The sequence below is a fragment of the Meleagris gallopavo genome, chromosome 23 (genome assembly GCF_905368555.1).
Source record: "Meleagris gallopavo chromosome 23, MGAL_WU_HG_1.1, whole genome shotgun sequence".
NCBI classification, from domain to species: domain Eukaryota; kingdom Metazoa; phylum Chordata; class Aves; order Galliformes; family Phasianidae; genus Meleagris; species Meleagris gallopavo.
The window spans coordinates 4558758-4586681 of NC_139426.1; the positions used below are offsets into that span (position 1 = coordinate 4558758).

Sequence of the window (27924 nt, forward strand, 5' to 3'; positions counted from 1 at the left end):
GGAAATAATTAAATAAAGGTGATTAATTAATTATTTTTTTTTAAAGGGGGAGGGAGGGGGGAAAAAAAAAAGGGGGGAAAAAAAAGGAGAGAGAGAAAAGGGACGGATAGAAAAAGGGGAGAGGAAAAAAGAGGGGAAGAAAAAAAGGGGAGGGGAAGAACGGGGAGGGAAATGGGGGGGGGAGAATGAAAGGGGAGGGAAAAAAAGGGAAGTAAGGGGAGAAAAAATGAGAGGAAAAAGGGGGGGAAAAGGGGGTTGAAAGGGGAGAGGGAAAGAAAAAGAGGGAAAAAAAGAGGGGGGAATAAAAGGAGGGGGGGGAAAAAAGGAGAGGAATAAGGAGGAGGAGTAAGGGGAGAAAAAAAAGAGGAAAAGGGGAGAAAAAAGAGGGGAGAAAAGGGAGAAAAAAAAGGGAAATAAAATGAGAGGAGAAAAAAAGGAGAAATAAGGGGGGAGTAAAAGGAGAAAGAAAGGGGGAGGAGAAAAAAGGGGAGGACAAAAAGGGGGAGGAGAAAAAAGCGGGGGAGAGGAAAGGGGGGGGAAGGAGAGGAGAAAAAGGTGAGAAAAAGGGGGGGAAGCAAAGGGAGAAAAAAAGGGGGAGGAGAAAAAAAGCGGAGGAGAAAAAGGAGGAGAAAAAAAAGGGGGGGAGGAAAAGGAGAGGAGAAAAGGAAAGAGAGAGAATAAAAGAAAAAAGGAGAAAAAAAAGAAAAAAAAAGAGAAAAAAGGAAAAATAAAAGAACAGAAAAAGAGGAGAAAAAGAAGAAAAAAGAAATACGCTCCAAATGAGGCCTGCTCCCAGCCTTTGCCCTGTTCAGGGGGAAGAGAAAGCAGCTTAAGGGAACCTTAAAGAACACCTCCTTAAAGAACAAAAACTTGAACAAAATGGGATTTTAGCCCTCAATTTTAGCCCCCTGGCCCTCGGCAGGGAGAGGTTGGGCTGCAAAGCAGCCGGGGCTGTGTGAGCATCGGGTGCTTTAATGCCCCCCAAAAGATGTGAGCACTACGGGTGCCAGCTGATAGGTCTCCGTTTCACACCCGGGAGATTTGGGATCGGCTCAGAATTCCCCCCCCATTCCCTAAATTTGGGGCTTTCAGGAAGAAATGACGGCCGTCCCTCCCCCACCCCTCCCCACCCTTTACTGCAGGCTGCAGCACAAGAACGAGCAGGCACAGGCAGGAACCAGGAGGTTTGAATTTATTTAAAGTGTTTCTGTTTCCCCTCGGAACCAAAGAGCCGGGACCCCCAGCACAGCCCCTTCCTGCAGAGCAGAGCCGGGACGGACGGACGGAAGGACAGACGGACGACGGAGGGAGCGACGAGCAGAACTGAGCGGTGGGTTTTGGCACTAATGAGGAAAAACTGCAGTAACCCATTGGAAATCAGAGGAGTTGGAGTCCTTCTGGCTCTTGCTGCTCCTTCTGAAATGGATTAAGGTCAACAGGAGCCTTCGATGGTCCCAAATCTGCCGTCAAGTGGTGTCAGACACCACGGGCCCAATTCCACCCCCAGCTCAGCTCAGGACCCGGTGCTGCTCCATCCTCACCTTGGATCCCAGCTGGCATCACCAGTTCTTTTGTTTTTCTTTAAAAGAAGCCAATATACAGAATACAAAGCACAATTATTTACAACCGTACGGTAAACAGGTTCCAACACCCATCAGTAGTCTGTTTTGATGTGTATAAAAAACTCTTACAATGGCCTAAAGAGGGACTGACGAGAAGTGATTCATCCATTGGCACCCTCCACTCCGACACCTTAAATAATAAATAATTGTTGTTTTTTTTTTTTTTGGCAGAACTGAAGCTACGTACACTTGAGCAAGGGCTAAATTGTGTGTTTTTTTTAGTGAAAGGTGGAGTGTTTGGTGACTGAGCTTTTCAGTCATCTTCAGCTCTTTCTTAATAACAAATAAATCTTTGGGGGTTCCAATGAGAGCTATGGAAGGAGCATCATTTCAGGCAGCGAACCCCACAGCGTTGGGTTTGTGGCCCAATGGGGTGGGGAGCTCTACCATGGAAATGGTGCTGTCAGCTGCAGGGCCCTCAAAGAACCCCAGCGTGGTGGGTTTTTAAAGCATTATTTCCACTACAGAGACCCAGCCCAGAACTGGGTCATCTTTGAGGTCCCTTCCAACCCAACCATTCTATGATCCTACGGAATTAGATAGGAGGGAATCATCATTTCCAGAAGCATCAAGTACCCATTTCTGCCAACGCAATTTGTTGCTTCTGCAAAAGAGAAGCTCGGAACGGCTCCCACGAACGCGGAAGGGTCTTAAGACACAGAACTCTACACAAAAACAGACAACAAGAAATAATCAAGTGTTTCTTCACTACTCTGCCAAAGACTTGGGGTCAAGCCTCCAGCCTCTCCACCAATGGTTGGGGAGGGATTGAATTAAGAATTTGGCAGGTAGTATGTCTAGTTCACCTCTACCACCAGCATCATTAACACCAGGATACAGTGCAGCAATCTCTTGTTTAAAACTCAAACTGATAAAGATATTTTGTAATAAAAGCTTAAAATCGAGCATTTTGGGTGACACAAATCGCTAAAACCTGCGTGTTCCCCCAGCAACCCATGTCCTGGAGCAGTGCATAAGAATCAAAACCCAAAAATCCTGAAGCAAAATGTGGAAAATCCTCATTGGGGTGTTATTACACCATGGAAGCACGGCATGGAAAAGTCTGGTCAACCTCTTTGGTCAACCAGAGCTCAACTGTGATTTAGCATTGACCACAGCATTACAATTGCTTTAAATATCATCTCTAAAATAAAGCACTCACAAACGTGCAACACAGCTGGAGACTTCCCCACACTGCAGTTCCAGCACAAACATTCTCCCAGCTTTTTTTCCCAGAGCCAAAGGAAACACGAGCAAAGAGCTGCTCCACGTAAGGCTGCGTGCACCCAACCGTCGCCGCTCTTGGACCACGACCTCAGCTTGTGTTTTTGCTGGCAGCGATGGCGATGGAAAAACACCTCGTCTTGGGTAGAAAGAGCTTTAGATCTACAGCCAGGCACTATTTAGATCTACTCTGTTTCATTAATTCCCATTTGCGCTGGCGTAGACCAACGCAACGCGTCTTCCAAGTGGGTAGGACACAAAGCCAAGGTTGGGGCAGTACGAATGGGCTGAGAGCAGCAATAATTCTGTAGGTTGAGGCTGTCAGCCTGCTTGTCTTCCCTACCCCTGAGGAAGCGATGGGGAACACATCACAGCCCTACCCATCCCACCGTTCCACATCATCACTTGAAAACAGTCGGAGATTTCGGAGTCGCATCAAAGCAGAAGATACTTCACAGGGGAACAGTTGCATTTGCCAGCAGAACTCTGTTTGCACTTTAAAAACCTCTAATAAAAATAGAATATATACTGTGTGGGTTTTTTTTTATATAAATAATTACATATTTAGCTTAGTTGAATTTCATTACACCGCCCCCCCCCCCATACTTTTTTTTTTTAATACATTTGTTTTTACGTTGTCTGAACTAATACAATAATTACTACATCTTTGAAAAAGTGTTTGTATCACATTATTCTTTGGACATTTCTGAACGACATGCATCCACAAAAGCAACCGCCATTGTTTACTGAAAACATTATTTTTTTTGTACAAACCCATTTTAGGAATTGGATCTATTATTACACTGCTAACAAGCAAAAAAATTTGCTTCCTTGAAACCCCCTTTTAAAAAATGAGAAACAATGAGGAGGATTTTCTGATTATCAGTCTAAAAAAGTGTCAATATGACACCGCATTATGAGTAGTAAACAAAAATAAAGTATTTACAGCTTTACAAAGGAAAGGAAAAAAAAAAAAAAAAAAAAAAAAAAAGAAAGAGGTCACCAAAATCATTTTCCAGCATTTTCACCATTTTTTTTTTTCTGGCAAGCTTTTGATCTGGTTGCTACAGAGTGGTTCAACACAAACAGAACAGGGCCACCATCGCATCGCTTGACGCTAAACCAACCTAAGACCTCCTAGGGAAACTATCAAGGACCAACCTTGGTCATATCCAAAAGGTTGACCCACTGAGACCTACATGAAAATAAAACCCCAATCCCAAGTATGAAAACACCTTTTTTTTTTTTTTCTTCCTAGAAAATGGATTACACATGGTTATAAGAAAGACACCAACAAGCATGGTAACTTACCACCACACACATCACCATCGTACACGTTATTTCTATACTGTCTACTACGAACCCACATCCCTTACACTTACCAAAAAATACAACCCTATGACAGATGCTTCTCATAATTATGGCTACGAGACAAGCTGTAGGTTACAGCTCAATTTCTGCTTCCTCACTTGGCTCCCACCGTCAAACTGAGGATATTCTTTCCCACCTCACCACGCCAGCTACGAGCTTCAAGACCACTCAGCCTTTTTCTTACTACGTCACTGAGTTTTAAAAAAATGATAATTAAAAAAAAAAAAAACAAAACGAAACAAACTGCAGCTAAGCTGGACGGTCATTTAAATTGCTCAGTTTCTCCAGTACCAAAGAACATCTCACAATTTGAGGACAGCCACACGACAGCCTCCAACGAGGCTGACTCACTGTGCAAGGAGTTTGCTTAATGCCTCCACCAAAGTCACTAAAGCATTACAGACATTCAGCTTTGGCAGACGGTTTCTCAGCCTCGTGAGAAACGACATATTTAGCAGCTGAAGTTCATACAGGCTCAAAAACCCTAACAGTACTTTATTGAAAGCATGCAGTCACAAAAATATCCCATCTGGTATTTCTTGCCCCCTCCCACCCGCCCTGCACTCGCAGCCCTAGTGAACATGACACTTACCACTTTGGCCACCAAAGAAATAATAGGAATGAGCACTTTGGAATAAGTTATCTTCCTCACCTACGTGATGAAGAAGCCCCTAACACACACCACAAGAACCAAGAAGCTGCTAACCCTACGAATAACAGCGCTGAGTATTTTAACCAGTGAGGGAACCACAACCTTGGATCTCTTCTCTTGGACGGAGGCCGTGGATGCTCACACTGTGAATCCAGATGGATCACCCCCAGTGGTTCTCCTCGCTCTGAACAACCAGGAGAATCCCTCTGAGGTCCTGCCCCCTCTGCACAGCAGCACGAGATGGAGAGGTATTTTCAGCCCATTTGCTGAAACACTCGTGCTCTTTTTGCAAGAAAGCAATATTGATCTCCACTGGCTGTCTGCAGCCCTGCTGATTTCAGATCAATAAAGAAGAGAGGCTTGGAAACAATACTCAGGAAGCTAAAAGATGGCCACCCTACCTTTATATAACACTGAGAGGGTGCTTAAATCTGGAATTTCCCTGCCCAGTCCCAGCACTGCTCAGATGAAACAGCTGCTAAGTTTTCTGGCAGGTACAAAATACATTTGGTATTTACTCCTCTTGCAACTGCTAGTTAACTACAGAGCTACCTCTAGGCAGTATTAACTACACTTGCAATCTTGCTCTTAAATACAAACAAAAAACATTATTGGCTTAGGTTTATACCCTGTTTTTACCTGGCTGAGGTGCTACGACTCCCACTAGTAACCACAAACAGCTCGATGATGCCAGAGGTTCAGACTTCTGACACTGCTTAAAAACACAGATTGCCAAAGCCTTCTCACAGAGAAAGCACACAGCTGTTCCTCCCTAACTTTAGGGCAGCAGCAGTTTGGGATTGATTTTACTACGCCCTAAAAAGGATTACAGTGCTGTCTGTTGTTCAGCTTTGCTGAAGAACAGAGGTCTGGAGCTCTCTCAGTGTCATCTCAAGCCCACATCCATAGCACAACATGTCAGTTCATCCCGATGCTTCAACTATCCCACGTCACGAAAGCAGCATAAAGTGGAGTTATCTCCCTGTCAGCAAAGTAAAATCTGCAAATGCTATGGTTTAAAAAAAATATCCTGAAGAAAAAGAAAACACAAAACAACTCCGGAACTGAAGGTCTCGCTTCCCCCTCAATCCAACCACTGGAAACACAGGCATTGAAACAAGACTTTCCTCCTCAAAAGAAGCTCTACAGATAACTAACATGTGCAAAGTGTTTTCAGCTTTCCTTCCCCCAAGAGATAACTGTAGCCCAGCAGGGACCAAACATTCCATATAAATAAGGCGCGCTTATTTTTTGTTGCATAGTAGTTGATCAGTGACAGTCCCACCCCAACAAACCCTCCCTCACCCACTGCTTTGCCACCGAGCTGAGACCTGCTGCTTCTGAGTCTGGAGTTTGGCAGAGAGCTTGTCCAAATCTCAAAGGCTCCTTCACTCAGAAAGAGGGAATGAAGAAACTCCTTTCAGTCTCGAAACCCTGTATTATTTTTAAATGTTTACAGATCAATTTGCAGGCATTCTTTTTTTTTTTTTTTTTTTTTTTTTTTTTTTTTTTCTGTGCCAGGCATTGGTAATTACACCACAATTGTCTCGGGTTCCTTGCTCAGTTTGCCAGTATTTCTTTTGCCAGTCAGTGCAGCAGTTCAATAAAACCAGAAGCTTATTGAAATATCCAGAGCCTTTGCAGCACCATCCTCTGCTGCAACCAGATTTTTCAATAGATACATATATATATAATTTACTTTTTTTTTTTTTTCATATAAAAACACCTGCTAGTAATATTCCACTGGAGCTCAAAGTGGCTCAGCTTGGGGCAAAGGCACAATTAAAACACCATGTTTTCTTACAGGACTCTGCATTTGTGAATTGTATAACAATAGAAATTTACAGCACCAATCCTTGGGTGGGGTGGGGATGCGTGTAGGAACGAGTCCATAGAAGCCCGATGCAGGGGCCTACAAGTCTTAATTTTATTCTTTTCACCCCTCAACAGTGTGTTGTTTTCCAATCTTTGCTTGTGTTTTCCCTTTCACTGGAATGCTCCAACCACGTATCAGCTGACCATGGGCTCCACATCCGCGTCTCTGTCCAACTCATCCTGAATTTCATCTGTGTTTCCTGAGTCGCTGCTGGCTACAGAGCTGGGAGATGGAGAATTTCTGCAGAAAATTCAGAGAAAGGTTTAGACAAAGCATTGAACACCATTGACAGGCACGAAAACGCGGGGCTTGTGAAGGGAATCGTCACTTTCACTCTTCAAACAATTAAGAATACCCTTCATTACCAACAAACTTCACTTTTGCAGTAAATAAAAGGTGGGATGGTAAGGAGGAGGATTCTAAGATCGTACTACCTGTCAGCTGAACCTTTGATAAGCCTACGACAGGTTTCCATTTGGACATCCAGGCCCCTTTTCATGCTGCACATCTCCATGTACTCGTGAAGGTGGCGGTTCATGTCACTCTTGGCTGTGGCCAATTCCAGCTGGAGGAGAAGAGAAAAAAACATCAGCTCAAGGTGAGTTGCTAGCAGCTCCTCCCTCAGCTTTACACACTGCTGGGGAGATATAAACCCTTTATGGCAGCGTTGCATGCTGAGAGTGCATTCATCTCCTTATGAGGTGTATTTTAATCAGAGCTCAACGCTGTTTTTAGAACAGCTCTTATGTCCTGTTCTGCTGCTTGGCGCTTTCTTTGTCAGCACAGAGCAATGAATGAAAGCACATTCAGGGCTAAGATGGTGAGAAGCTACAGATGTTGTGCCTGGCGACCTCTGAGGTGGTTTCCTGTGAAACATTTCCCAGTCTGATGGTGGGCATGCAGGACAAACAGCGGAAAAAAAACAGTGCACGTTGATTCTTTGCTCTGAAGGTTCTCACTGCACTAATGACAGACCTGTGCTTAGTCAGTAGTAGTGAGGAAAAGAGTATTTAGGAAAAAATATCCGAAACAATGTCAAAGGAAAACATCTTTGCATTCTTGATAGAGATACAGATTCCTCCTTGGCAGTGTGTGCATGTCTATCTGTGAGCAGAACACTGCACACGTTTTGTCCATTAGGAATTATTTATATGATCATGAATCACTTCCTTACCTCTATCTGCCCTATTGTTTCTTGGTATTCCTTGTCTCTTGTTTTAAAGAAAGACTCTGTTTCGTGGATCAAGTTTCCCAGGTTTTCTTCCTGATGGGAAATGAGGACACAAAGAATTAGCAAGAAACCAACAGAGCAGCAGACTGTGGATTTTTCTCATAGAACCTCGCTGGGAAGCGCAAGGTCTTACACCCTCCCATGCAAAGGAACCTTGGATCAAGACTCCAGCAACAAACAGATACCTGATGATGCCAAAAAATGAAACTACTGCATTTGCTGAACCTTTCCCAGCCTGATCATGCAGAAATATGCAGCAATTACTTTCCAGACACGAAACTTCTTTTTTTTTTTTTTCCCTTGTATTGAGCACTACTTACAGCATTGCTCTGGAATTCCTATTTTCTGATTCCATACTCCCAAGACCACTCAGTTTCCATCATCTCATAGCCTACACGCATCGTCTCCTATCAAAATGCGTTACTTAAATGCCAGGTAAAGTAATCAACTGAACACAACTGAGTTGATGAGCATTCATTTTGCCACCATCCTTCGGCCACATCCGCAGCAGCTTTATCAGGATCCTACATGGGATCAACGTCAGGATAACCAGCCTATAGTTACAAGAATCACTCCACTTATCCTTTTATATGCAGAAGCGCTTCGAGGAGGAAGGTCTTCAAAGAAGGTGGTGAGGGCACCGTGTAAGAACTTGAAAGGAATAAAGCCAGTGGAAGGAAGATTCAGGCATGTAAAGCACTGTGTTAAAGACCAGGCACAGACGGAGCAGTCTTTATTCTGAAGCTCCATCTACAAGACGGATCTACCCTTTCCTTGTATAATTTTCATTTAGAAGGATTTAAGCTTCTTAAAACCTTTAGAGTTTTTGCACTGAAGGTCTGAGTTCGGCAATATTCCTCTGATAGCTGTGCTTATACATGCACACATGGGTATATGCAAATAAATCTGTCACTAATTCCAGTACATGGCTGCACGTTATCACTCTGCCACTCTTCCTGCTCAAAAGACGTACAGCTAAGTATGCTGCTTTCTGCAGTCCCAGCACTTTGAAATAATCTCCGCAGTTTCAGGCTATGCCAGATGATCCACAAATGGGAAGATGTAAATTAACACACCCCTGGCAGTCAACACAAGACAATATTCAGGAGACTGCTGCCTCAGCATCTCTGTACTATGGCAATGATGGGAGAAGGCAGGATTATTGCCTACCTACTGCTGTCATGCTGCTCAGTAATGAAATAATAGCATCACGTTTAAGACTGCCTGCACAGAGCCAGACCTTGCCATTTCAATCTCTCTTTAGGCCTGTTCTAAAAGGCTCAGGAGTCACTGAATGAGGCAGCGTGCAGCCATTAGCTTACTTTGCACGGGATCTTAAGGATTAAGAGCAAGCTGTTCATTATCCACCAGCACCAGGAGATTCCTATTGACTGGGAAGACAGAAGCACAAGATCTGCGGGCTCAGAAGATCCCCCGGGCCTTACACAGCCCTTTGTGTCAGGCTGTACATACCTCAGCATCACACGTGGCACACACCAAGTTCACTTTTCTCCCTGCTGGAATGAGGGCACGGTACCATCTCACACACTACAGGTGATGTTTTGACAACGGAAGGGTGAACGACACCCTACAGAGAAAGTGAGATGCTGCATGGGAGATAAAGGGCTCTAGCTGCCTCGCTGGTCAGGGTGACAGATGGTGTGATGCTCCTACAACAGCTAGAGCCTCGGGTCTTTTGACACTTGCTTGATATTTCTATCTCCTTCAGTATGAAGGAGCAGAAGAAATGAAGTTTGGTAGATAAACTGAAAAGCAACCACGGAGAGAAAGCCCTAAGAGGATTTTAAAATCAAAGCAAGTCTGCATGGCAAACTAGATCACCAGTCAAATATCCAAAGGCTCAGATGGCTGAAAGAGCAGCTGAGGGATACCAGTTTTGAAGAGAAGAGTTTAAGAAGATAACTGACATACTCACCTCTCCTTGGAGGTCAATTGAAGGATTGCAGTTTGTGAAGTCCTCCCAAAGAAGCAACGTTTCCTCGTTCTCCTCCCACGTTAAGCTATCACAGTCATCATCAAAATCAAAAGTCTCACGACTGTGAAGGTAATGGAAAAGCATGAGTGAAAAAGAACTCCAGCCCCACTCCTTCAGCCCCTCGTTTCATGTTTAAGGAAAAAAAGAAAATAAAAAAGGGCTTACAAGAACCGAACAAAGGAAACAAAGCAGTTGAAAATCCTGAAAGATTTTAAAAACAGGCTTTGCGACTGTCTGCAAGTCCCTCACTCCTGGGCTCTTTGCCACTCCAAAGCAGAATAAAAGATCCTTGTTAGCATTCCCAGCCCAAGCACACAGTCCTAGTTCTGTCCTCCAGATGGTGCTGCTTGTTAGTTTCCCCTGTTTGCAAAACCACAAAAATGTTTTAAACTGTTCTTTCTATACATGGGAAAATGAACTCAACCACAGTTTGGGGAATTATACAGGAAACAGCCACTAGAAGATTCCCTGCTGATTTCACGCTGAAGTTCAGCCAACATTTTCCCCTGCAGCACTTAGAAAGATTCGTTTCAAAAATAAATAAGAGAAAACGGAGCCCTAGAATGATGCACAAGTGAACATAAGTACTTACTATTGAGCTGGACAAGCAAAGATACTACTAAAGCCACTTAGGACTGAGAAAAAACAGTGGCAGAGTGGCCTTTAACCTCGCTATTTGGTCAAGCCCCTTTAACATGGCCAGTTGTGCAATAAAGGAAAAAGTTTCAGAAGGCAGCCAGGTCACTCTTGGTTTGAACAGCAGGCAGTGAAACACAAGTAGCTGCTTCTTGTCTTTGTTAAGGAGGCCTGGCAAAAACCTGAAGCTGCTCACAGGAGCAGTTTGCTCATTTCTGGCTGATGCATTTCTGGTTCTTTAGCTCACTTCCTTTTAAGCAGATAACATCTCAATCCGGAAGCTGAGTCCCCCACTGTCTTCAGAAAGCTGAGAAGCTTGGCACGAGAGATGGCATCTATCTCCACTTCACAAAATAATAAACATTTTGGACATACACGATTCTGTCTTTTGCAATTGATTTTCTTCAGCTCAGTTTCTTTTTGCTGCAAGAGCTATCAGAATGCAGACTCCCAGTTCTGACTGCTGTCTATTACAGACAAATGTTGTTCAATGTCGACCACGTTTTGACTTTTTAGTGCTAGGCACTTATGCATTAAGGTCATCACTAGAGACACAATGAAAGTTGCATAAGGTTTCTGTTAATAAGATCAGCTACTTGTAAAATACACCTTCTACCTGACAAAGCCCCCAAAGCAAGAATTTACTTAATCATGTATCATCTTCAATAAGCCACAAACACAGCACCAAGAATTATAACACGAAGAATGACCTGCACTGCTTGGGCACATCGTGCCCTCCCACATATGAAACTGAGGAGGGAAGGAAGGGGGCATGGCCTGAAAACAGAACTTCTGGCAACAGCTGACAACAGAAGAGGAGCCAGTGCTCCTTAGAGAAAGACTTGTGTACTCCTACGTATTAAATACTGATGTGTGGGAAAGCACTGGGAATTCTTGCCTCTCCCAGCACAGTCATTGCAGAAGTTGGCAGAAGACACAAATACTGAAATGCTACTGAAATCAGACCTACGGCCCTGGCTGGGGTTCCCTCTGCCAAGAGAAAATAGCAGAGACCCTTAACTCTCACTAGCCCAGGGATAAACCCTTAGGCTAAATAAATTAACTCTTCCTGCCCAGGAGAAGAGACCTTTGACATTCATGGAATGTATACGACTGTCATCCTCTGCTACCACTGATCTGGACACAACCACCAGTGCCACGTACCCACAGCTGACCTGAAAATCATGGGAAACACCAGAGGAGTTGGAATCACTCCTGAGCTTTCAGTGACAATGATGCCATATTCCATCCAGCCCAAAAAGCAGCAAGGTTCCTCCTAAGATCCTCTAACACACAGGGAAAACAGACTCGAATTCTCTACCATGAAAAACCTCCTGAACGCCTCCAGAAGTAACTCAGTATTTGAGTTCTGAGATTAAATCTGCATTTCAGTCTTCCCCACGTTATCCACGATACTCACAGCTGATTGAACATACGCTTCATTTCATCTGTGATGTTCAAAGAACAGCTGACCTCGTCGTCAGAGAACCTGCTGTTGTCTGCATCCTGCTCTGAGAGGTCATCATCAGAGGCAAGTTTTCGTTCTTTCTTCTTGGAAGCCACCTTAATTGAAGAGAAGAGTTGTAACTTAGAAGGTTCGACTGAGATGCTGTGTCAAATAAAGGAGAGGCATTACGTTGGGGTGGTTAAAACCACATCGGCTCCCAGGCAGTTCAGGGATTGCACGTATTCAAGATTTGCATCCATTAGTGAGTGGGGAACAAAGAGCATAAGAAAGCAGTTCAAAAATGGCAAAGAGCAAAGCAAGCTGCAGGCTGTCAGCGCTCTACAGATGTTCATCTGTTCACTGACAACAGCCTATGGCCTACCAGAGAACATGCAGAGGTTAGAATGATACAGGGGAAAAGCAAAAGCTTGCAGGAGTGCCCAGGCAGCAGGTTTGAGAGCAAATGACAGAACTCTCCCTTTCCTGCCACCACCACAGGCTGTTGCTCCCAGTGTTGAGGGACTGTGAAGAGTAGACAAGAAACCTTGCAGAGATTCTTTAAGCCAGGTTTGTTCCCTCCCCATAAGCAGAGGCAGACTGTTTAGTCTTCAGACTGACAGGAGGAGGATCGACCCAACCACGACAATCCCTGGACAGCCTCAAAAGAAAGGAAGTTTGCAGATGTGCAGAGAATTGAAGTGCCACAAAGGGCAGAGAGCATGGCTGTAAAAGATGCGGTACCACTGAGTCACACACAGCCTGCTCCCAGCCTACTGCAGTTTTCCCTCTCACTGGCACGTGAGCCATCCTTTGTTGGTGTTGCTCTCCATACCGATCATTTTAACCACTGCATGCTTGACCAAAAGTGTGCTTTGCAGTTACCTTTGAGCAGAAAGACAGAGCAATTCTGCTCAGGGACAAGAAGGAACCAGGAGCACAACGCAGTGGCTCAATATGCTACAAAAATTGTCTCCAAAAAAGAGATCAGAATCTTTCTGGAAACATAGGGGGGAAAAACACAAAAACAAAAACAAAAACAAAAAAACAAGCCACCAAACATTAAGGCAACTACATCACAACCAAAATACACAACCGGTGGAGACCACAAGGATATTTATAGTGTTTTCACACGGCATCACAACACAGAGAAAAGCACTGGACTTATCCAGGGATTGGACAGGACACGTTTAGACCAAAGTGAAGCTGGGTTAATCACAATTGAAAGAGCGGGTATGACACAAGATCAACTGCAATGGGAGTTACAGGTTTGCTCAACACAGAGCTGCAACTGGTTGCTTTTGTAGCAAATTATACGACTTCTCCCACTAGCACCAAGGAGCCATAGGAGCTCAAGGAAAGCAATTAGAGCTGCTGGTCTCACAATGCAATCATAACTCGCCACCACAGAAGTGTTATTTCTGGCTGTGGAGCTCGAGCCAGAAATAAGAACATTCAGATGACAGTTCTACAAGCTTAAAACCTCTCACTTGTGAGGAGGAAGCCATTTATACAAACCTAGGCCCCTGGAATGCTTTTTTTTAATGCATTCGTTACCAAATGGGATCAAGACTAACATCATCTCTTAAAGTTCATCTTGAGTGAAAACTCTCCCAATTTTTTTTTTTTTTTCTCTTAGTGCTACATCAGAAGACAGCTACACTCCAACACTGAGAAAGAAGAGAATAGTTCTACACAGAGAAATTTCAATAAATGGAAGCGACCTGGACCACGCTTCTTGACACTGCTCCCTCTTGACCCATCACTGCTCGTCCTACCCTACAGAAAATTCACAGCCTAATCACCTGGAATATCTTGGAAACGTCTTCAGAGTTGCGCTGCTGCGCTACATCACACAGCTTGGCTGTGATATCGATTCGCCGACAGATGTCCATGTCCACCTTCATGGCCTTTTCTTGAATCTTTGTGTCCAGGTCTGTCATGGGCTGCAGGAAGGACAGCAGTGATTATCTTCTATTATTATACAGTTCAGGAAAGCAGAGATACCCCATAGTATCTCTCTCACCCCAGGGCACATCATCCTTAAACAATATTACGTCCTGTTCTCCTGGAAAGGCAGTCTAAGCAGACTAGACAGCTAACAGAATTAACATTTGTGTCCAAATCCAAGAAAACCTCAGCTCAGTTCTTTGCCACTGAACAACCTATGCCCAACCCAACACAACTTTTGAATTTATAAGGGCTGCTCCTATTCAGACAGTACTGCTGGATCCACAACGTAACACCGTTCTGTGTTTTTACAGACACCCAGCCTAGGTGAGATGTTCCCTGTTGGAAAGCATCTCAGTGGTTGGGAAATCATCCCCCTGACCAGAAAAATGGAAAAAACTCTTTGCAGAGCACTCTTAAATAGCAAACTCGCTTTCCAACAAGAGGACTTGGTTTTGTTTTCTTTGTTTAAGAACATTGAGCAGGTTTCTTTAGGAGTTGGACTCGGTGATCTTAATGGGTTCCCCTCCAATTTGGGATATTCTATGATTCTCATTCTTCTCCAGCCTCTGTCAAGCACCTCTGGACAACTTGGGAAGGTTTTTATTTTCCAAAAAAAAAAAAGGAGGCTATGAACAATGACACTCTTTAAACACACTCTTATCAACTGAACAGGTAGCAGTGATTCTTATCGACAGGAAGGCAACGAGGCACGTGCCAACATTTTGTGTTTCTCTGCCCTACATATTTACATGGAAGGATTCAAACAAGCATTCTTGCTGCTTTCCTTAGGCTCTCTTCCACCTTGCAAAGCTCAGAGCACACCTTCTCTTGAATCCAGCAGGATGTTTGCATTCACCACCACCCTTTTTGTACACACTGAACAACACCTTTCCCTCTGTGAACGAGTTCTAAGTGATGCAGCCCTAACAAGATTCACACTGCCTCTAACCAAGCATGCCTATTCTTCATTAAACACCAGAAGAAGAGACAGCTAATTGCCAAATTTCGCATGAATAGATCCAGTGGCCCTGAGAGAATACATTTGACACCGGGGAGCAGGTTCTGCAAGCTCATATAAAGACCGGAGGAAGCGGTTCTAAACAAAATTACTGAATAAATAAGCATAAGAGAACATCTTCATTAGACAACTGGCATCAGCACGCTGCTGCAGTCTAATGGAGAAAGCCACCTCAGTGTTCACCCAGCTTTTCTTTCAGATATCTGCACGATTATACGATCAGTATGGCTAAAATGCAAGACAGCTGTATGGTGACCGAATCTTTTCCCTAACCTGGGAGTTCTCCATCACGTTCCCCATGGCTGCAGATTGGAATGCCAGCATCGCCAGCAGTGGAATCGGGGGAGGAAGGGAAGAGTCCAGTTTATGGGCTAAGCAGCAAGTTAATGCATCTCTACACAGACCAGACAGGAAGCAGGGGGAAGGGTGATCTGTCTGATGCATTAGATCATAAAGGCAGTCGTAATACTAACTACGAAGCAGCACTCACTAAGACCGTAACTTTTTCATGAATGAAGCCATTTGCACAACGCACACATTTCACAGAGGCAGTGGGAGTTGGCCACTCTGCTCTCCAGTGTACTTACATCACTCATCAGACCCTTAAACACCACCAGTTCTGCTTTCAATCTCTCAATCTTTTCATTTAACTCCTCCTGGAGAGCTTCCGCTTCCTGCGCCTCCTGCAAGAGAAAACACACAAAGAACTCAGAGGCCACAGGGCAACACACACTTCCTCACTTAACCTGAGCAGGGCTGATAAGGCACATCACCACCCCCACGCTGCACTCAGCTTCCAAGCATTCCCCCTGCTCTCTAGCACACAGCAAGGCATTCAGCTGCTGGGACTACAGGAGGGGTTTTAATTAATTTAATTTCACCATTTAATTGAACGATGATTAGCACAATGAAAGGTGTAGAGAAAGCACTTGCCATTCAGCACATGCTATCTGCACTGAGTGACATGGTTGGTGGGCATGGTGGGGATGGGCTGATGGATAGACTTGGCGACCTTAGTGTTTTTTTCCAACCTAAATGATTCCTGGTTCCATGGCATGGGTTAGTGGGCATGGTGGGGATGGGCTGATGGATGGACTTGGTGATCCTAAAAGTCTTTTTCAACCTGAATGCTTCCAGGGTTCTATTCCAGGCTTACCTCTCGCAAGGTTTCTACCATAGACTCCAGGCTCATTCTTCTTGTCAGTTCCTCTTCCCATCTGAAAGACAAGATGTGCAGATGGAGTGTTAACTGTGGGAAAGAATGTATTTTTTTTTTCCATATCACAAGTTTTTTGCTCGCTGTGGGATGATGACAGTTATTTCAAACGTCAAGCAGATGGTCCCCCTCCTTTACACACCCTCAAACCAGGGATGTAAGCCTATAAAAGCACAGAAGTGAAATCAGCTCTCGTTGGGATCAGCACCCTTCCTACAGTTCTGTGCAATTTTTGGTTCCAAGTAAGGTGGGAAATGTTCAGAGCAATAGAAGGCATCTGAAGTTAAATCACCCGAATCAGCACTCTCACTATTCACCTGTTCAGCCCAATCAACTCAAACACTTACGTGCTCTCTACATCAAAACCTGCAAGAACCTGCATGCCTCTGCAGTCTCAAGTAGAGCAGCTGAGTGTCTCTGAATGCAGGGCATACGCAGAACTGAGAGGGTGCAAGAAAAGGAGTTTTGTCATTACAAGCTGTGTAATTAAACCTTATACTACAAGCATCATTATTGGATTGGGTATAGAACCATGCAGCAGTTCCTCCTTTCAAGCATACAAACGTTTCAAAGGGCACTGTCAACTTCTGTCATTTGCTGACCTGAAAGCAAAGCTCTCAGAAACGTGATGATGCTCATCCATACACGTGAATACAGTTTGAGTTCAGGAAGAAAAGTACAATGAGTAAAGAGTAGAAAGAGAGGTGATGTGTTGTTGGCTGCCCTGGGAGGTGGTGGTCTCCATCCCTGGAGGTGTTCAGTGGAGATGTGGCACTGAGGGATGTGCCTGATGGGTTGCTGATATGAGCGGTCTTTTCCAACCTTGATGATTCGACGGTCCTATAGTGCCACAGGAGACCTGCCCAGTCCCTCATAACAGAAGGAATTATGTGTTCACTTTCAGTAATCCAACTGATGTTGGAAACCACATGATTGAAACACGTCTGAATGCCATCGTAATAATTTCTGCTGCCAGAGTTTTTATTTATTTATTTGTTTGTTTATTTTGTAGGGACCAAAACTTTATCAAATAATGCACTGAAGGGCAAATTTAACCCCATCTGAGCTGGAAGGTGAGGAGGATCTCCTGCAGGGGAGGATGCACGGTGCTACTTGCACAACCAGAAACTCCTGAAGGGGTTACAGCTCACTGCAGCAGCACCAAGATGACATGCTGGCTGCTCCTTCTCCCTCCTGCCATTGTGCTGCAGCAACAGCCAGCAAAACAGCATGTGCACTCCCCCCTTACAACCCACGGTTGATTTACACAGGAAGGTTTGTGGTGCATCTTTTTACCAGCGAGCATTTACTGCCAAGCAGGGTAAAATATTTAGGCTGAAATTTGCATTTGTCATCAAATATTTTCGCTTGTATTTCCATATCCTGTTTCCTTTCTGACTGCTGATTACATGTATGCTCCTATAAAAATAGTAACTTCGTTTCCCAGATTTAATATTAAAGTCAAGAAGGTGAAATTAAAGCAGAGTTATACTGCAGTCTGTGATAGGCTCTTTCAGATACAGCAGTGCTGCTGGGCTTAAATCACTCCTCCTGGCCCTCTGTGGATGCAAGTCAGTGCTGGCACTGCGTGCTGCTCCTCCAGGCTTTAATTGTTCCATCAGCAATAGAGGCTGCATTCAGGTTACCCTGCTGTATTACCTGCGTTCCTACAGAGCACGATGCAGTCTGCAGAGAAGGATGTATTTTCGGGAGATGGAGCTGCATATTTTGAGTGGTTGTGCCAAAAAGCAAGCAAAAAGGATTAGCGTTCCTCCCCAGCAGTTCAGCCATGCTGGGAAGCTGCCAAAATTACGCATCTCGACGTCTGCTCAGCCCAACCTCCCTCATCCTGCACAAAATTCCAGTCGTTCCATTTCTTCTCCTTATGTCACTTCAAGTGCATTTCACAGAGCGGTGATTTACAGCCCTAATTCCCTTCCTTCAGAGTCAAAGGAGAGGAAAAGGCCAGTCTTCTCTTACACACAACACACCCCACTCTGGTTTCTGTTTCTCTTAATTAGAGGAGTGATCAGGTCATTGGTAGGGAAGAAGGGGAAGGAGAAGCTGGAGGCTGACAAAGAGGCAGTTGATTCATTCTCCATTTAAACTTCCAAGCAAGTGAGACAACAGAAAGATTGCTCATTCATATGATCATGCTCTATTTGCTGTAACACACAGGACTTTACAAGGGCCCTTGGCAGCTGCTATCACACGTTCCAACAAACGCAACAAGAAGCCACTGAGAAGATGCTAAGTATGGCACTGGCATCATTAATAATCAACGTGCTCCAAGTTGTCTCCTAATATCATTTTATGCTAGTCGATATCTTCTTGATGTTGATTTGACAGCAGAAGATGTGGTCACTGGAGTAGTGCAGAGGAATGCAGAGGTATGGCTGTGCTTTATGATCTCAGTGTTCTTTTCCAACCCTGACGGTTCTATGGCTTTCCCAAAGGCTCAACCCCAGCAGGCTGCACTGCTGACTGTATCACAAATACATATTTCAAGCCTAGCCATGCTTTTTTCCACTTTTCCCACCTACCAAGTGTGCTTTAGTCACAGCCACCACCCCCAAAAAAGGGCTAGTGTGCATTGGAGCAGATCCGGACCGATTCCCTTTTACCAGATGTGACAAATTACATTCCAGCAGTGTGCAGTCACTGCAGCTCCGGGCCCCAAACCACTTCTGCAGCCCTGTGATTAAGAATCAGTGTCTTGCGTAGCTTAGAGGAGAACAAAGGCGGTTTGCTGTCTTTAAAGGGAACAGCAGCGTTGCAGGGCTATTAAACAAACAATACTCACCAGCAGTCAGCTAGGATTAAAGTTGCTTAAAGCCTTATTCCTCTAAAGCTGAGTCACACCACAAACTTGTGTGTTTCCTTTGAAATTGGAAGAGCAGCTACACCAACACCAACACTGCTAAGGGGGGTATCTCAGGAACTCGATGGTATCCCCTCAAACCTTCTCCAAAGCATGCCAACCTTAGCATTCATGAGGTTAACACAACAGGCTTCCAAACTTTCTCTCAGGTTGGCTCAGACCAACCTGAGCCTAATTCTCCTCCCTCAGTATCATCAAAGTGAATTTCAGGAGGAGAGAACTGCCCATCAGATTCACAAAAGCTGCTCAGGAAAGAAAAAATTGCAAATTTGCCTTTGCAAAAATTGCTCGGTGAGTTTCTTTTATGAATGCAGGAGCACAGTATTATTTAGACAACAGATAAGATGCTTGCAAAATAAGCCAAATATAAACATACGGCCCTAAATATGCTTTTGCTCAAGGCAGAAAGGCAAATAGAGCAGCTGATCGTTAATGATGCCTGATGGCATCCACTGCACTCTTTCTTTCATTAAAAACACCCTTCCTCAAGGGAGCAAACCCTCCTCAAATAACATTTAATGATGGTATAGGTACGGACTTGGAATCTTTCAGCTCTGCCTTCTCATCAGTTCGTAGGGAGACAAAGAAAAAGCAAAGAGCTCAACTGCTGAAGTCTACAATAGGAGGAAAAAAAAAAAAGTGTGCATTTGAACAACGGCTGAAAAATGCTCATGGACGTACAGGACTCCAGTTGGCCTTCCTTGCATGCTAAGGCACCACCGTTCCATTTTTGGGCATGAGATGCACGCAGCCTTGCTCATCTGTAAGAAATGTATCACCTAGGCTGCGTTCTCTGTTGCACCACACCTGCAAGGAAGTGGAGAAAACCCCCACCCCATGGCAGCACCAAACCATGCCAAGGGAGACACGTCTCCGAGCTCGCCTTCCTTTGTGCCAGCACTGCTTGTTCTTTTGTGCTCTCAGCCCTCTGACGCCCATCCCTCGTTGATGGCAGCTCCAAATGGAAGGTGTGCAGCCTTCTCACCACCTCTGGCACGGGATTGAACGCTCTGCACCATGCACTGCCCATCCCATTTCATTACGCACCCAGGGCTGCAGCAACATGCCTGCTAATCCCTTCTCCACCACCTAGATCGTAACTATCAACATTATACTTTATAATTCCGGTCATTAAGTGCTGATTTCACTTAACGGCCCTTCAGAAGTCAAACTGTGGCACTCCCACATATGAGGATGCTAATCCTGTGCATGGCTGGAGGCAGAATTTGGGCAGGGCACGCTGCCTGGGATGTACTGCGGTACCCAGGCTAAGAGAGACCACTTGGACTTTTTGGGGAGGGGACCTGAGGCTTTTTGGAGAGATGTAAACAAAGCTTTACGCTCCTAAACAAACCCACACAAAACCATTTTCTATCCTGTTGAGTCAAAAAGCCAACCAACCTTCTCCTTGTTTTTAGATTCCATTTTTCCATCCGATGCACTTTGCACCAAGCGAGCTGGGAGGTCACGTTAGGCAATTGCTAACTGTGAACAATTAGCTTGTTCACAAATGCTACCTCTTGATTAAGAAAGCTTTTGTCACACAGGGATTCTCCTAGATTATCCCAAGCACAGACCATTCTGCTCCCACGTGCCCTGCCTTCGTATTGAAGTAAATTAAATGTTTGTTGATGGGCTCCATGTAAAACGTATTAATTTAATGTGCACATCTGATTCCATTAAAGGCTGGCTCTAACGCAGCAGCAGCAAGCTGCACTCTTGAATGAAGTCATCTGTTGCTTGCAACAGGCAGGGCAGCATTTGCTCTGCACAAGTCACAGCTCTCTTTGCTCATACTCTGCAGCATCAGATTTCCCAAAGCAAGGAGGGTGTCCATGCAATGGAACCTGTCCGTGGGTGTCCATGCCTTGAACCTGTGGCAGTGGTTGAGGTTAGACAGGTAAATTGCACTGTTCAAGCTCAGGGGGTTCGTTACAAAGGAGAGGTTAATATTAAAGCCCTCTGCTAGGCTCCATTCCTTGTGAAGAGAATTAGTGGAAGAACTCACTATACAGAGAAGCATTGTGTAATTATACCTCTTGATTATATTCATCTGGAATGATGATCGAGCCTGTTAATGGAACCACAATAAAAATCAGCTGCAGGTTCATTTGTTCATTAAGTTCATTAAGCCATGCATAATGTCACAAGAGCTCAATAACTTCAAGCAGCAGCAACAGCCATGCTGGCATTCCTTTAGAGAGCAAATGGTGTTGCTTTCCTTACATTAGGAGAATCTACATATAATAGGTGCAAGATTCAGAGCCAAATTTAATGCATGTTAAGTGACACAGCTATAAGACACCTCCAGTATGACAGCCCTGCAATTAAGTTCCCACTCTAAAGCATCTTTTGATACCCAGACAATCCTTGCACCTCCCCTTCTGCACATGCACCTTGAAGGCCTTCCATTGACCACTGCAGGGCTGGACGTGGTCTTAGTGGTCTCTCCTAACCATTAATGGCTCTGTAACACCACTGACCTGCTATTCTGCAGCTGTGAGTGATGAGAGATAGATTAACACATTAACCACACCTCCTACCAGCCACGGCTGTACACCCTCCTGAAATAGAATTGCCTTACCTAATCAGGTCCATTTCATCTTTCCTGCAAGCTCACATCATCTTTAATTTCTACACAGCTGCTCTGCTCCTCCAGCTCAGGTCAGGCGTGTGGAAATCCAAACTGCTCAGGAGGAATGGAGCTTTTAGGAGCAAAACCACAGAAGGCCTCTGCCTATTTGGTATTTCTCTACAAAGCGTCCACACTCTGGAATCAGAATCTAATTAATTAGAGTCACGTTTTACCTCTGGAGCTCTCCACACCAGCTCCTGGAACCCAATCATTTCCTGCAGAAAGAGATTTCTGGTCAGTCATCACCGGCCGCAGCCGATAAGATAGCAGCAAGCCTCATGATGTAATGCACAACACGTTAACTACTACACAAAGCAAACCAAACACTGCTTCCCTCCTGTATTTGCCAGGGCAGCAAAGAGCCTATCTGAAGGCAGGAAGGATCAGATGGAGCTGGATGTGCTGAGCTCAGAGTGCTGGGCACGGCAGTCTGCAGCCAGGGGTTCCAGCAGGATTAATGCTTGCTCTTTCCCACTCAGCACCAGCAGCTTAAGTTCATTTTTCGCTCCTGTCAAAATCTTCTTGACGGTGTTTACAAGCCCTGAACAAATATACTTCTCTTAAGCATGAACAAACAATTCTGCAGCAGTTTTTGACAGCTGAAATGCCATTTTTTTTTCCAGTGGTACAGCAGACCCTGGGGAAGGGGAGATGGATTTGTTCAGTAACGTGAGAACACAGAGCTGCCTGCCTTCCATTTTCCAACGAGCTTCGTGGTAACTGAAGCTAACTCAGTTCAGTTTCTCACAAAAGAGCCTTGTGGGGAAAAAGAAAAAAGAAAAAAAAAAGCAATTTAGGAAAATGCAAGGCTTGGGGGTTTGCTTTTTTGGAAGGTGGGCAGGGAGTTCAGCATTCGCTCTGCACAAAAAGAAGGGCGCAAGGTGAGGATAAAACTATATCAGTATCCTACCACGATGAGGCAAACATGGAAGGGGGAAAACATGCTGTGCAGGAGAGGAACCATCTACAGAGCTCATCAGTCAGCCCTGGCTGATCAGAACACAGCAGCACTGAGCTGCTCCTGTGCACGAACACGATGAGCCCTTATCTCCTTTGCCACCCAGGTACAGAGGAGACAACTGCAAGCACAGCTTATGAAACAGCCACAGCAAAGAACATTACATTCCTGTGAAACTGTTGTCATAACTGCAGATAAAGCAATTACTCTGACTCATTTTGAAACAGGTAATCTCAAAAGCACAGGATTACACGACGGTAGAGCGCTGCTAGCTACGAGTTAATTATCAAATGCTCAATTCCCATGTAAGGAAATCTCCCACAAACACAAGCGCTACAAATGCTGTGCATTAAAGACAGCTGATCGTGTATAGACATTTATTTTGCAGCTACATCATTCTGGTAGGCACTGTGTCAGACATCCAGGTGCTCGGCCTCAATGCTTTGCAAACTGCTCTGAGATTTAGCCAAGTAAACTTGTTATTCCTGCCTGTATTTCCAAAGATTTCCAAAACAGATGCTGCAAAACTCAAGTGGGGCACAAAGAGCAAAAGAGAGGCTATGAGCCTGAAGTAGTGCCACGTGCTAAATTCCATTATTAAGGCCTCATGTAACATGTGCAAGCATCTCTGAGCAAATCGTAGAATGGCCTGGCTTGAAAAAGACCACAGTGATCATGTAGTTTTAATCCCTTGCTGTGTGCAGGTCACCAACCAGCAGCCCAGGCTGCCCAGAGCCACATCCAGCCTGGCCTTGAATGCCTGCAGGGATGGGGCATCCACAGCCTCCTTGGGCAAACGTGAAGAATTAATCTGACATCTTGAAATAGTGTTTTTTCCTAACCCTCCAACAGCATGCAAAGCTGCAAAAATCATATTGCAGTTATTGCACAGCCTGCTCAGCACCTCAGGTTCTTTTAGAAAGAGCCTGGTGCAAGTGTGAATGGGATGAACTCATAGAGCTGCACTGGGAAGGCTGGGGAAAACAAGCTCAAAGAGACCCCGTGCACACAAAGGGGACTGTGAGCTGCAGAATACAGTGTGCTATTATCACAGCGTCCCAAAAACGCCACGTGATTCCTTTGGGCAGCTCATCCCCACCATCTGCATCATTACTGACATAAATACAGGCTGCAGCAGAGCAGAACGGAGCGAGAAAGGTTTCCTCACCAAATTGTCAGGTTGGATGTTAGGATGGGAGGTACTGAGAAGCCTTCAGTGCTCAGTTTCAGGAACAAAAAGTGCACAATGAAAGGGGATTATTATGACTGAGTCATGTTATAATCACAGAAGAATCCATCCATTGTTGAGAGAAACTCAGAAATTGCTTAATGCTCATCATTTAATCAAATGGATTTAAAGAGCAGATGATAGGCACCGGCATGCCCGTCCCAGAGCCTCACCATTTTTTTCTCCTAATTCTTAGTTCTTTTTAATTTGTATATATTTAAATCCCCACGTAGGAGACGCTTCAAGACCTGGTACAAATACTAACGTGGAAGAAGCACTTTGGGGGCAGGAGGAAAAAAGAAAAACCAAGCGAGGCACGCTTTGCTCTCTTAGCAAAACACTTCTACTTGCCAAAGCCTGGCAGCTGAGGAGACAAGTAGTTACAGAAGAGATTTAGAGCCATAATAAGATCTAATGCTAAGCTGTCGGAAAGAACAGGCAAACTTCTGTGGCATGAATTTCCTTTCTATTTGCTATAAACACCTACTGAAAGCTTTCATGAATGTCCTCTTGGAGGCTGCCAAGTTAAAACAGCACATTATCTCAGCTGATGCATATGACTACGTGGAAGATTCTTACATCACAGCTCTAAGCAGTAATCGAGCAAGCTTTTAACCAAGGGAAATGTTTCCCATGTAGGGTGAGGATTATTTCTTTCTAGCACTGCCTTCGGACCTCATAGCAATGCTATGGAGGGGAAAGGCTGAGCTTTGTGGGTCTCCTGCTCTCTGCATGGAGCAGGGAGTTCTGAGTAACACTTACATAAGAGGTCTCCACTGAGTCTCCCTGATCTCGGAGCTGGGTTTGCTATAAGCTGCCAGTCCTCATCTGTGTTGTAACTGCACTGGGACCACCGCAGAGCACTTCTGGAAGGCACAAGTTCTTGATAAGACCAAGTGATAAAAAGAATTGCAATTATTCTTCTGCAGAAGGCAAGCAGAGCTCCTGCTGGAGTGTACTGCTGGGATGTCTTCGTTCACTTCTGCAATATCTCAGCCCGAAAAGCCAAGAGTGAGTGCTAAGCCTCTCTCTGCCCTCCCTTTCCCTCCACCTCCTCAAAACCAGCCTCAAAACCAAGAGCCAGAAGTTGTCTTAATCTCTGCTCCGACACTGAAGGCTTGATTGAACCCAATAAAGCTGTTTTATCAAGTGAGATAATTCTTATCAGGAAATCAAAGTCACGGCGGAGATACAGAGCAAAGTCTCCACACTGTGTTCCTATGCACCCAGCTTCCTCTGACCTCTATTTTATGAGCTGGATTATCTTTGCAAAGGTGAATCTCACAACCTTTGAGGCTGGAAAAGACCCCTGAGATCATCCAGACCGACTGTTCACCCACCACCAATATTTGCATGCAACATCAGGGTTCTGAGACAGCAAGTGATAGCAAAAGGTAGGAAGTAAACAGCTCTTGAAAGCCTGCTGCGACACTTGAGGAAACACACAGCACTCCTGACACAGCCCTCCAAGAACCGTGAGGGTGCTTACTGTGTTTAAGCTGCTTTAATCACTTTAGTACAATGGGTAGATTAATATAGTTTAGTATTCCTGGCTAATTACAGTGACTGGTCCTTTCAGCAGTACCATTAAACAGCAGTACCCTGCCATTTAAATGGGAGCAAATTAATAAAGATGACACCAAGGAGGATATAGCATCCAAGCTCAGGCGTTTTGCAGTATTTGGAGAAAGGCAGATCAGCCTTAAATTCACACCAACACAATGGCTGTTTTTGTTGTTGCATCAATTCCCAGTGACATAACTGCTCAGTACTTAATGCACAGATGAACAATGAGGAAAATGGGATGAACAGAGGCTGGTGTTGGAGATCTGCTCTGCAGAGCAAACGCTGACATTACCTGAGAGCTAAATGAGCAATGTGGTCATTAGTGGGATGCAAAGCTCTGGCAGCGGAATGCTTGTGCTATTTAGGGAAGGGAAGAGATGATGGAGGGCTGAGGAGCTGCAGGACAAACTTGGTTTGAAGGCAGCAGGGCTGTTGGAGGAGCAGCGTGGCGGGCAGTGAGCTCACTGCCTGCAGCTCCAGGCTGAGTCACAGCCCCAAGCCCAGCTAACCCAAGGGACAGCTGTCCCCAAATGAGCTTATTGAAGTCCCAGAGCAGTTCTGGAAGGGCTGAAATCCTGTATGGCATCGCTGCAGGAGGGGCTTCGTTCCCAGGGTCGCTTTGTCCCTGCTGGCAGCCAGCAGCTCCACGTGCTGGGTAAGAATACAGATTAGTGGAAAAACATTGCCCTGTGAATTAGGAGTTCCTAAGTGCTCTGCACTCCTTTTTCTCCCTTTCTTTTTGTGAGTGGGGGTTTCAAAGCAGTGTGGAACAGAGAAACAACCAAAGGTCAGGGATGCTGGTGGAGTCATTGGGGAGGTATTTGGGGGAAGAGTAAGGACAGAATCCAGACTGCCCAGTGCTTCATCACACAGCCAATGCTTTACAGGAAGAGCCATGGGGTGGATATGTCACATTGCCTTATGCCTGCAAGAGGAAATTCTATTTTTCCCCCATGGGAACCAGCCCTGACAGCAGCAGTGGGCTTATTAGTGTGCCCTGAGTGTGAGCCAATGCTGTTTTTGCACGCTGACCAGCACCATTCGTAGCACAGAAAGCAGGAGATGGATTCCCTTATGTTATAGGGATGGCACTAATAATTTCATTTCTAAGTTACTGAACTCACCAGCAGGCACTGGTAAACCATGGGATTTTTCATGCCTGCTTTGGGACCCAGAGGCAGCCAGGGATTACAAAATGACTTCTTTCTTTCACACCAAAACCAGATGCCACCCTCCAACACGAGTCATTAACCAGCAAGCGTGGGCATCTCCAACCTCAAACCAAGGCTTTCCAACAATATATTTGAAACCTTATGATCTATCAGTGCATCCAAGCTCACATCACACTGCAGCAAATTTACTTCTCCCCTATTCTGAACATAAAATGGAGATGCATTCAATCACTTCACTTGCTGCTAAACATTGGCACGTGACAGCAGTGCCCAAGAACAACCATACAAAACATACCACAAGAGAGCAAAATGTAGAAAATAATACCCTGGAGAAGCCATACAGCTTTCCTGCTGTATGTTCATGAAGTGCCTCGTTCTGTTTCTCAGCACAAATCAGCTCAGGGTTCTGGGAACAAGATAATCTCTCACTGTGAACTGGTCACAAGGCTGCAGAAGAGCTTCACTTAAACTAAATTCAGTTAAACTACTACGCCGTGTTACATTAGACCAAACTACAAAATCTCCTTTCTTGCACAAACCCAAACAAACCACGACATGGCTCGTTGAGCATGGTGGGGTTGAGGCTGGACGAGAAGATTTTAGTGGTCTTTTCCAACCTTAATGATTCTATGACATAGTGAGCGTGGTGGTGATGAGATGGTGGTTGGACTTGGTGATCTTGGAGGTCTTCTCCAACCTTAATGATTCTATTTAAGAACACGATGGTGGGGATAGGTTTATTGTTGGACTTGATGACCTTGGAGGTCTTCTCCAACCCTAATTATTCTATCATTCTATTTGGGGTTGGGTTGATGGTTGGATTTGGTGATCTTGGAGGTCTTCTCCAACCTGAATGATTCTATTTAAGGACACAGCCAATGGGCATGGCAGTCATGGGTTGATGGTTGGACTTGGTGATCTTGAAGGTTTTCTCCAACCTTAGTGATTATATTTAGGGACACAGTGGTGATGGGTTGATGGTTGTATTTGGTGAACTTGAAGGTCTTCTCCGACTTCAATGTTCTATTTAGGGACACAGTCAATGGGCATGGCGATGATGTGTTGATGGCTGGACTTGGTGACCATAGAGCTCTTTCCCAACCCTAATGATTCCATGAAAACAGCTGGACTTTACGTTTAAAATAGAGACTTGAGCCAAAAAGAGCAACGTCCTGTGAACACTTCCAGCAAACTGAGAATAGTTAGTTAGTCACAGAGAAGGAAACGCAGGAAGCTAACTTAAGG

At 44.8% G+C, this 27924-nt stretch overlaps 1 protein-coding gene across 2 annotated transcripts in view; it reads right to left on the bottom strand.

The window, feature by feature from the left end:
• Nucleotides 1-1175: 1175 nt before the first annotated feature.
• Nucleotides 1176-27924, bottom strand: part of IFFO2 (intermediate filament family orphan 2) — a 32524-nt gene continuing 5775 nt past the window's right edge. Inside the window, exons 2-9 of one of the 2 annotated variants that reach the window (XM_085242228.1) lie at nucleotides 16180-16240; nucleotides 15611-15706; nucleotides 13858-13998; nucleotides 12029-12171; nucleotides 9913-10033; nucleotides 7920-8009; nucleotides 7180-7310; nucleotides 1176-6985 (exon numbers count right to left, since the gene is read on the bottom strand). In XM_085242228.1, the coding sequence (XP_085098354.1) occupies nucleotides 6880-6985; nucleotides 7180-7310; nucleotides 7920-8009; nucleotides 9913-10033; nucleotides 12029-12171; nucleotides 13858-13998; nucleotides 15611-15706; nucleotides 16180-16240 (889 nt within the window). In that variant the 3' untranslated portion in view covers nucleotides 1176-6879. The remainder of the gene's footprint in view (nucleotides 6986-7179; nucleotides 7311-7919; nucleotides 8010-9912; nucleotides 10034-12028; nucleotides 12172-13857; nucleotides 13999-15610; nucleotides 15707-16179; nucleotides 16241-27924) is intronic. The other variant, XM_085242229.1, reaches the window with a different exon arrangement.